Source organism: Anguilla rostrata, chromosome 9 (genome assembly GCF_018555375.3).
Source record: "Anguilla rostrata isolate EN2019 chromosome 9, ASM1855537v3, whole genome shotgun sequence".
Lineage (NCBI taxonomy): Eukaryota > Metazoa > Chordata > Actinopteri > Anguilliformes > Anguillidae > Anguilla > Anguilla rostrata.
In genome coordinates this window covers 27258407-27269589 of record NC_057941.1, presented here as the reverse complement: position 1 = coordinate 27269589, position 11183 = coordinate 27258407, and the positions used below count along the sequence as shown (strand labels likewise).

General features: G+C 42.3%; 1 protein-coding gene across 3 annotated transcripts in view; it reads left to right on the top strand.

Annotated features, from left to right (window-relative positions):
* Nucleotides 1-5005: 5005 nt before the first annotated feature.
* Nucleotides 5006-11183, top strand: part of LOC135263443 (unconventional myosin-Ic-like) — a 67912-nt gene continuing 61734 nt past the window's right edge. Inside the window, exons 1-2 of one of the 3 annotated variants that reach the window (XM_064351461.1) lie at nucleotides 5006-5164; nucleotides 5378-5548. In XM_064351461.1, coding sequence (XP_064207531.1) covers nucleotides 5417-5548 — 132 coding nt within the window. In that variant the 5' untranslated portion in view covers nucleotides 5006-5164; nucleotides 5378-5416. Of the gene's footprint in view, nucleotides 5165-5377; nucleotides 5549-8840; nucleotides 9979-11183 lie in introns of those variants that run through there. The other 2 variants (XM_064351462.1, XM_064351465.1) reach the window with 2 other exon arrangements.

The following is an 11183-nucleotide window of genomic DNA, read 5'->3' as shown; positions in this document are numbered from 1 at the left end:
TAGTTTGTACAGCTGCAATAGTAAATAAAAGAAAATAGAGGAGTTGGGCATGCCCCCCTCCCCCCCAGCAGCCCCCAAGCACTGCAAAAAGGTAAAAACTACAGATTCATTTGATGTGGCTAGATGACACCCTATTCTAAATTCACAATATTTAACCACAATCACCCATCAGATTTCACTTGGCTAGCCTTTTAAGCTACATGATCATCGGCTTGGCATCCAAGTGTCAATGATGAGGAAAATGAAATGAGAAATGTGACCAAGGTGTGAAATGGAGTATATTTAGAGAGTCCTAGATCGTTCTTGGGCTCATCACTCCCTTTTCAAAATATTTAGAGAATGTCATGGTAACTTCCATCATGAAAACCAAGGCAAATCGAAGGGATGTACAAATGAATTGCTAATGTACCGGACGATCTTCACTGAGGGAGTGGCAGTCTGTCTTTTCTGGTTCTGTCATTTCTGGCTCTTTAGCCAAAAATGGGCTGGGCTACACAGGCGTATCAGTGACTCACTGATTTCAGATGAGCATAGTAAACAAAAATAAAACGTAAACTCTTGATTGGTTCAAACAAGTCAGCGATTAACAGGTCATTGTAACCACCCTGTATGGAGTTTGACACCAAGAAATATAAGAGTGGGGTTTTACAATCACATTTAAGGTTTCCTTAGTTATCCCTGAACCCAACCCTGTTGTCATACATGCAGAAGATAATTTCATGCGAATTGTATTTTATCCCTTCCCCACTGTAAAACTGGATCCTGGCTCCATTTGTTCATATTCCAAATAATTTTCATCCACGTTCTGATGCATTTGTTTTCCTGTTAGCAACACACGTGGCATTGGAGTTATTCAAAGTGTATTTTCTTGCTTTCATGGCCCCCCAAATTCCCCCTATACCAGCCATTGTAAAGCTGGCTGGTAATGAGAAATTCCTGTGTATTCCAGAAATGTTCTTCATTGCACCTAAACAGACACTGAAACTAGGGGGGGAAAAACCTAGAAAGTGTACCATCCTTTTAAGCTGTGCCTGTTTAGATGCCTTTTACTACCATAAGGGGGCAACACACTCCATAAATTGTCAGCACGACCGACCATTGAATGCTGCATTTCTTGTTCTTTCATTCAGTTCAAAACTAAGGTGGCAACCCTAGATACTCCCTGCTCACCCCAGGCAGCGGTGATCTGTGATCAGATCTCTGCAAGGTAAAAGAGGAAACTGCTCTGCTGCTTAGCGAGAGCCAATCTGAGGTCAGAATAGCTTTGGGTCACACTGCGTAAGCGGTTAGGAATGCAGTGCAGCCCAGTTGGACCCCAAGTTATCAGGTTTCCTATCACCTTAGAGGTAGAATTTACCACAGAGGGTGGTTTCAGTTTAGCCACGTTTGAGGAAGGAGCACTTTGACAGGGAAAGTGTGAGGACAAAATGTAACGCTGCGTGCTCGTGCTGGTAAACAGGATGATAAGCTTTAGTAATTCTAGTAATTTTTCTCAGAATGAACGAGAGATATAATCTGTTGAAGGCGGAACCCCACACAGTTGATGGGGGAAAAAGTCACGTTAACCTGGAGTACTTCCCAAAATACGTCTTGTAGAAGGAGGACAAAATATGGTTATGCCATTAATTACCATATTAAGTAGGCAATCGGGGCCGCCATAGGAGGCAATGTGGTTAATACTGTCCAGTGCCCGGGAATAATATAATGGTATAATTTTCCCCGTGCCTGGTAATTTCACCTGGCAGCCCTGTAGACAAACTGAAAACTCCAGACAGGTCAACTACAATAATTTTCTGTGACGTTGTCTTCACTAAGAATGCATTAGTGGGAAGTACAATAGACGGCTCCTGTTAAAGCAGAGGTGAGAAAGCGTGAGTGAATTTGAGGGAAGCTGACAAGAAAGAAGCAAACGAAGGTAGATAATGGTTCACAAAGCCTTTACCGGGGGGGGAGGGGGCATTTGTGGGAAACGGATGTGAGAGACGCAGGGCAGGAGCATGTAGCGGAGCTGCAGGATGTCCACGGGCAGGGCCAAGAGCAGAGGGCGACTCGCAGGAGGAAGCGAGGCAGCTGTCTGTCGCATGGGACCCGCCCTCCTGGTAAATCTGCCGTGTTGCTAAATTTGCTCTTTCTATTTATGAACCAGAGTGGTTTCTTAACTTATTTGCATTCCGCTTAACGCATTAACACATAATGTAATTTTTCTTTAAAAAATAACGAATTGTACACTTTTATTTTCATTGTACATTATTGTGGGAATCTTTAAAATAGGGAGTATTAACAGTATACGTGGCAAGCTCTCTGACTTTTGCAAGTACCTTTCTTGTCTTAGTTATTGCCCCAATTTAAAAAAAAAACGTAATTGCAATTCACAATTGAGTCTTTTGGTAGATGCTTTCAGCTGAAGCAACTTACCAAAGTGCATTTACAGTGATATTCATTTTGGCCCACTGGTGCGCTGAGGCTGGAAAGGCACTGTTTCCTGTTGACGAGAAATTTCTCAAAGGTCAAGAGGTCAAAGGATATGTGCCGATATCCCATCCCTTCCCTCCACCTCCCTGCACATCATTTCAGCTGCATAACAACACATCCATCTTGTGAACGCTTACATCTGCCCAGATCCTTGCCGCGCAAACAGCCAAACACATGCTTGCATGCATGTATTGCCTGCTTGCTTACAGACACTGACGCTACACATATTTGCAGCACACATAGCTGGAGTACTTTAAGTAACAAACACTTAAACAAACAAGATACTGTGAAATAGCAGTCATGTGGAAGCACTGTTAGGCAAACTGAATACAACATCAGGCCTTCTGATCCCCTCACAAACTCTAGCATTGAAAAGAATAAAGGGAGATATTTGGGCCTTTGGAAACCAGCTGACGGGACAGAAATGTGTGAATTAGGAAGTGAATTCCTTTGTCACACACCGCCCAGACCACTTCTGCAGGTTCAACCCGCACACACCAGCCGCAATTCACGTTTTTTACTGTTCAAACGGTAGCTCTCTCTCACACACGCCAGCCACCATTCACATGTTTATCATTCAACCACAATGCTGAAATGTGGTTACTTTTATTTATTGCATTGGACTGCTACACTTTAGCACCATGTCTGAGCAATAAATACAACACAGTCTGTAAGTATTTGGATAGAGACACAATATTTGTTGTTTTAGCTGTGTGCTCCAGAATACAGCATTTAAAATGAAATAATGGATATGAGGTTAAAGTGCAGATGGTTGGCTTCAAGGGTATTTGCATCCATATCCAGGGATACCTGTAGGAATCAGTGCCCTTTTAATGCAATTTTAGGGGACAAAAAGTAATTGGACAACTAAACATAATATTAAATACAGTCATCATATGTATTACTTTATTGCAAATCCTTTGTATTCAATGACTGCCTGAAGTCTGTGACCCATAGATATCACCAGACACTGAGTGTGTTCCTAGGTGATGTTCTGCCAGGCCTGTACTGCAGCCATTACATTACATTACATTACAGGCATTTAGCAGACGCTCTTATCCAGAGCGACTTACACAACTTTTTTACATAGCACTTTACATTGTATCCATTTATACAGCTGGATATATACTGAAGCAATGCAGGTTAAGTACCTTGCTCAAGGGTACAACGGCAGTGTCCTTACCCGGGAATCGAACCTACGACCTTTCGGTTACAAGCGCAGTTCCTTACCCACTGTGCCACCATCTTCGGTTCCTGTTTGGTTAGGGGATTTTTGCCCTGAGACTTGTCTTCAGCAACTGAAACACTTCTTCAACTGGGTTTAGGTCAGGTGAGTGAATTTACCAGTCAAGAACATTCCACGTTTTGGCCCTGAAAAACTCCTTGGTTATTTCCCCAGTTTTGTTTATAGTAAATTCCCTGCTGCAAAGTGAAACAGTGCCATTCTGTAAAACTGCGTTTTGCATCATTCTGTACACTTCAGATTTCATCGTGCTGCTGCTGTCAGCAGTCACATCATCAATAAAGACAAAAGAGTCTGTTCCAGTGGCAGCCAAACATGCCCAAGCCATAACACTACCCCCTAAAAATAGGGGGCTTATGGCATAAAAAGGCCAGCCATTCCTACGTAGTACACTCAATGTGGATGTAAATACCTGCCAGTTAAAGCTGACAGTCTGCACTTTAACCTCATATCTATTGTTTGACTTCAAATTCAATGTGCTGCAGTGCAGAACCAAAACAACAAAACTTGTGTCACCGTCCAAATACAAATGTGTATATTTTTATAAACATCTCTTCTTTTACTTTTTGGGGGTGTAATTTTTGTCAGTCATTTTGCTATTTTATACAGACAACCACAGTAAGTATACATTTCTTCCTCTTTTGCTCTCTCCCCGTCTTGCACACCAGCCAACTTTCACACACACACATGCACCATACAGCCACAATTCAACCACACATAAACCAACCTGCTTACAATAAGCAGGCAGTGTTTCACCTTTTGCTCTTCAAACAAATGATTTAACCACAAATTAAATAACTGATTACACCTCAGATGTAATTCATTGAAAGGTTTTCTACTATAAGAGGGCTGCCGGGTTTGTGTGATAGAGGAGGTTACTCTGAAAGAGCGATGGAATAATTATCAGTAGGGCAGAGCCTCTATTTCCAGATGAACTGAAGCACAAACAGGAGAGGTGAGGTCAGAAGGCCATTGGTTTCAGATTGGGCATGCATTTGTTTTTGTGGTGGGGTGGGGTGGGGTGGGGGGGGGGGCAGGTTTCCCTTCTCTCCTGTTTGCAATCAGCATGTTTATCTATCTATCTTCCCCATCCCTGTATTTCTAAACAGGGAAACAGAGAAAAACTATTTAAATGTAAAAAAATAATAATAAAATACAAAAGAAATAGAATACCAGTGACTGGCGAGTGCCTGTGCTTCCCGTTGCATATCCAAGGGAAGTGGAGCGGGTTCCTCCAATGTTTACGACATAAGAGCTCGAGGCAGGATGCAGGGTCCTGGAGGAAACTCACAGTAGTCCGGGAGCTGGAAGGGAAACCCAGAGACAGGGAACATAGAGTACAGTGCTTGGCTGGCTGTGGGAAGACTGTCTTTTTCATTCTCTGTGGTTAACACATATCACCATCTGCCGTGGGGTTCACATTTAAGCTCAAGCTTCTTTCAGTACCAGGTAATGACCTACAGTATCTCTCTCTTTGCACCAGTCTTCAGAATTTACCTCTCCTTATATACAGGGAGAAGCTAAGCAAAATAAACAAAAATGACTATCCTGGGGACTGAAATTCTGATATTTTCAAACCCTTTGGTACTCTATCTCTGTCTCTATCTGCTCCTCTCTCTCTTGCTGTCTCTCTCTCTCTCTCTCTCTTGCTCTCGCTGACAGTGCCCAGCTCTCCCCCACACAGAAGGACCATTGGCACCCATGCGGGAAGCTACGCCGAGACTGCCAGGCACACGCAGACGGACGGCGATCATGATGGAGCTGAAAGTCCAGCTGATCCCTACGGGGGAGATCATCCTGTCTCCCGGGCGAAATGGCCACAGCTTCGGCCAGGTGAGCGCTCTGGGGTCCCGTTTATTTCAGCTCTTTTCCAAGGGGAGCCAGGGACATTCCACACTGTGCCACAGTACATTTGGGAAACATGCATTTATGAGACACGCATGGACTGATGTAATATGACCAATAATACCTTTCATTTGGATTGTGTGCCTTGTGGTATGTTTGTAGATCATTGCCATGTTATTGTTGTATTATTGCTGTTGATACTAGAAATGGGGGGTTTGTAGATTTTAGGCTACTGTGATTGATGTTAGATACTTCCATGCCTGCTGGTGTCAGTGGAACAACTGGGGGGGAAAGTCTCAAATCCTGCTGTTGTGAAGTCACATGAGTATGTTGCTGTATTTTGTGACTGGTGCTCTGGTGAATCCATTGTTCCCTCAGGAAAGCAGGCAAGCAGGCAGAAAGACAGTGTGTTCTCTGTTGAAAGACAGACAAATTGATGAAGACACAGCTGTGATGAGGGTCAGGGAGCACTGTGGAGAGTAGGGAAATGATTCTCAAGTGTGTGGTCATGGCAGAAATCACAGAGCACAAAGCCCCCTTTTGACTGGCATTGGCTGTTACAGAAGATCTTGTAAACAGAGAGAGAGGGGGGAGAGAGAGAAAGAGAGCAAAGAGCTAAAATTATTCATTATGTTTGCTTGAGTATTTGTCAAGTATTATATCATGTCATATGCTAAATGTATATATCGCTTATATTAAACCAAAATGCTTACATGTGATATGTGTATAGATTCTGTTATGAGACGTTCACATCTTCACATAGTAAAAAGAACAATGTATCCACTTACAGCAAGTGCCACAAATACATTTCACTGGAAGTGACTGTGTGCTTTCAAAACCCATCACCTCAATAGTGTTTGTGAGACCCTTTTGGGTGTGGGGCGGTTGACCAACGAACTGTTTTAAGACAATCAGAAGTGAGGCGTGGTTATTTTCCTGTGTAGCCCCGAAAAATTGGGCAAAAAACAGCTTGCAGCTGAATGATTAGATTAGGCGGCTTTTTTGAATAAATGTATAGGATGGCTGGTTCATTTATCTTTTTCTCGGTTAAACTCACCCTAAACTGTGCCCCCGAGAACAATGTTGCTTTTTAATGCCAAATGTTCCCTGATTAGCTAACGACTGTGATAGCCTAAAGGTAATGAGACTGACCAACTTCTAAAAGTGCGATAATTCTCTGATCATAATTATAAATTAAAATCGAATGAAGAGGGCCCGCGAGGTCCGACTTTTTTCAACGCTCTTTTAATGTCTTTAGAGGTGCAGAATTATGCGAGTCTGTTAAATGTACAACTATAAACACAGCGGTGAAGGTTCAGGAATGGAATGTCACCGGGCGTTGAGGAAACAGCACGGGAATTCCGGAACGAACATGCTTTTTTTCCAACATTCCGTCCAGTTCGAGTCACGCAAATAGTGTATGCATTTGCGAAACGAGGGAGAGGTGGAGAAAGGGAGTGAAGAGTAGACAGAGGGGTGCGGTCAGTAGGCCTATGGGTTTACTCGGTGGGAGTGACAGCAGGGTTACGTGGGTGTTTCGTTGCTCATATAACGGCGCTGTGACTTGATAGAAATGTGTCTACTGCGCCATTGTTTTTTTTTTTTCATGTAACACCGAAGTTCAGGGGTTTCTGTAAAATGTAATTTTCTTAGATAAAATTGTAACACCAGTCATAGGCAAATAGTGCTATATTGCAAACAAATCCATAAAAAGAGATAAATTATTTTTAACGGGTCAAATTAAAGACCGGGGTGAATCAATAGGCTCCTAATTGGGGAAAATGTGGGCACCTGGCTACGAAAACTAACAATATGGAAAATTATGAATTCAGAGACAAAGCCAACCTGCATTGTGTTACTTTTAAGGACAAAATTATGAAAGAACAAAACACTCCTGCTGCAAATTCCAGCTTTAACCGGTCTAAAATGTTCAAACTGGTTTAAGATGTGTTTTTGACACTTCTAACTTACTTTAGCTAGTTGGCCAGCTGAGTATCCTATATTGTCAGCTAGTGCATTATGCCACCAGTCTAACCAACCACAGACCTGCTACGACCAGCTAGAAGTGTCAAAAAACCCAGCTTTAACTATTTAAATTCCCAGCTGGATTTTTCAGCACGGACATGTGTTAGGCAACCTAGCTCAGGAGCGACGTGGGCGACGTAGCTCAGGAGGTAAGACCGGTTGTCTGGCAGTCGGAGGGTTGCCGGTTCAAACCCCGCCCTGGGCGTGTCGAAGTGTCCTTGAGCAAGACACCTAACCCCTAACTGCTCTGGCGAATGAGAGGCATCAATTGTAAAGCGCTTTGGATAAAAGCGCTATATAAATGCAGTCCATTTAACTAGAGCATATTGATGAACCTCTTCATTTGATAGCCAATAACAGTGGTTCTGAACCTCGGGTCCTGGCGGCCCACTGTGTATGCTGGTTTTTCGTCCAACCACAGTAGCAATCCGAGAATTTTAACAAGCTGTTCATTTTTCTTGAGGGATTATTTACCCTCTTAAGCCACGTTATGTCAGAAATATATATGCATGCGATGGAGAATAAAATTTCTATATTCATGTTGTGCTATGCTGCAATTAAGAGGTTAAAAAACTTTTCAACTAATCAAATTAAAGACTGAGGCGAACCAACAGGTTCCTAATTGGTGGAAGTGTGGACACCTGGCCACTAAAACTAAAGATCTGGTAGATAATGAAGAATTCAGAGACAGAAAATAGCAAGCCAAACCTACATTGTGTTAATACATTATATATATATATATATATATATATATATATATATATATATATGTATGTATGTATGTATGTATGTGTGTGTGTGTTCAGCAATCTAATTGGGAGCATATTAATTCACCTCAGTTTCTAATTTGGTCCGTTAAAAATTGTTACCTCTTTTTATGTAATAGTTTGCAATGTAGCGCAACGGGAATTGTATTCCTCTGGCATGCATAACAGTTTCTGACATAATGTGTCTCAAGAGGGTAGGCCCACATAATCCGTCTAAACATGACAAGCACCTAAATAAGAACAATTAACAGCTTGTTAAAAATATCGATCAACTCCTCCTGAATAGACTTAAATGGAATCTAATGTGAAAACGTCGAAGCGTGTGGTAGTTAACAGTTTTGAGAGGTGTTACTGTTGTACATCTTTTTTTAATGCTACGTTTTTAAATTTGCTGTGCCAAACTTTCTTTGCCTTAAAGAATTGTTTTAAATCGGCGGTGAAGCCACACCCTTAATAGACTTACAGACCTTGGTTTCAAACCCAACAAATGTGTAACGTGGATTTAGACCAGCAGATGGCGATATAACTTGCGTTCGAGATCGTGCGGCATGGTTATATCCCGAGGCGCTGCTTGGTAGTGCAGAAGTAAAGTTATCACAAGGTTAAGAATTTCCCCCGCCATTCTAGTTTCAATTAAATTGTCTCGCATAACCGTTAACTTGTTCGTGCAGACAGCCCTTGTTTCCAGTCACTCTATCAGTGTCTGAGAATAGGAGGGCGTAGCCAGCCAGACCAGGTGCATCAATAAAAGAAGCAGACATGGTAGGGACTACATTTTGAAAAGAATCAACGTATAGACTAGCCTACGTAAAGCCTATGAAAAGACTGGTCGTATTTTTACATTACAATCTGTCAAAAAAACGGCTGCCTCGCACTCCGCAGTAGACTGCACGTTCAAGCGATCGCCTAGAGAAAGGGCATATTTTGTTCACTCAAACCACGCGTTTAATGTCTGTTGTAATGTAGCCTAGCCTATCACTCATGAAATACGTACATGAACTATTGACTACACTTTAGAAAACTGTTTATAAAGGCTTAAGAGTAATGTATGTAACATCGGTGATATCACATTCGTGCGACTTTGGGATTGGTTACAGAACTTCCTGGTAGTGAAGTCGTTGTGTTTGAAGGTGGAGAGAAGGGAGAAAGTCTTGCAAACATTTGTTCCATGACTCAACGTGGAGCTGTATGACTTCTCATTGGCAATATACACCGTCTGGCAATTGGGAGTCTAAGGAATTATTTTTTACACAGCCAATTCTCCGTACCCGACTCAAATAGGAACTAAAAACTGCTGGCAGTTGGATGTATTTTCTGATAAAGAGCGGTGGCCAATTAGATTACCATAAAAGAACGCGTGTGATGTGGGCTTGACTAGCACTAACTAGACGCTTAAATCGACGCAAACGGTACAGTTCTCTAGATTTAGAAGGTTAGTTACAAAACCGAGAAATATCCAGCGGCGACCAAGGAGAGACACTGAAGTGGATAGACACCGGGGATTAAATCTGGATCTCCGGAATTCTATAACGACTTGACTTCCGAATGACTGCACTGTAGTGTCCTACAGACCTACGGACCTTTTGGACAAAGTATTGTACGTCGGCATAAAGTGATAACATACAGGTAGGAAATGTTTAGAATGCCTCTGTATCCTGTTTTCCTGTTCTTATCCTAGTCTGTTTGAGCAACTAATCTAGCTGGGTTTCAATTTTTAAAAGTCGAAACGTGTCTCTACAAGGTAAGTAATCAAAGGGTGGAATTCTGTTGAGCAACAAATTGTCCAGTATAGGCTACAACGTACCAGTAGAGTACGGTTCTTCCATTGATCTCATTCTATGGACACAGGAGTGCCGGTTAAAACACACGAAGGGCAGCTATTGCTCTGTGGATGTGTTGCACTTATTTGTGGCCCCCTATCTGTCGATATTTTCGAATTTGTCCGTCTGGCATTAATTATATATATAAAAAAAGCAGCGTGAATCGAATGGAACACACTGACTTGATTTTGACCTCGACGCAGCTAAAACCCACTGTCCATAGTGTATGAGGCAAGTTACTGTGCGTCTTCACTACGTGTAAGAAGATGGATGTAAATCATTTCGATCTTATTGCGGTAATACTCCACTTACTATAGTTACCGCGGCTTACAGTGTAACCATGAGAGCCTTGACACGTGTATGTTGGAGTAGACCAAATTTAGGTTCGGCACTGTGCGACATCAATGTCCCCTATTCGCTTGCAGCACAGGGCTGGGATTTTTCTGCTTGAAACACAACATACCAGTGTGGCTCACCTGAAAATACTGTCATTCACAACCCATCGTTTCGGCATGTTAAACATAGTTAAGGCAGTTTACCCCAGGGACGCACATAGGGAGTGGGTTCGGACCAACCGGGACACTTTGTCCTGGCCTAGGCTGGAGGGGGGCCCAGTATGTGGGGTGTAGCTATTTTTAATTTGTTACAAAATATATTGGGACGGGGGGGCTCCCCATATATTTTGTCCTGGGCCTAAGAATTCATAGCTGCAACCCTGCTGTAGCCAGCTAGTCTTGGAGGCAATAGTCCAGTAGGTTAGCATGCAACACTTTCAAAAATGGACAGGATAGCTAAACATGATACAGGCAAAACAATCATTCATTTAGCCTGTGAAGAATGATAAAAAACCTTACCGGCAGAAACACATTGTTATTTTTTTGTCTACTATGTATGCTCTGTCTGTTCAGTATGTGCAGTGTATATTTTTACATGCTAAGTTTTGAAATTTTGTTTGTGGTCAATATATTTTTAACTCTGTCTTATGTAAAGATGGCTTTCTTATGTTCACTG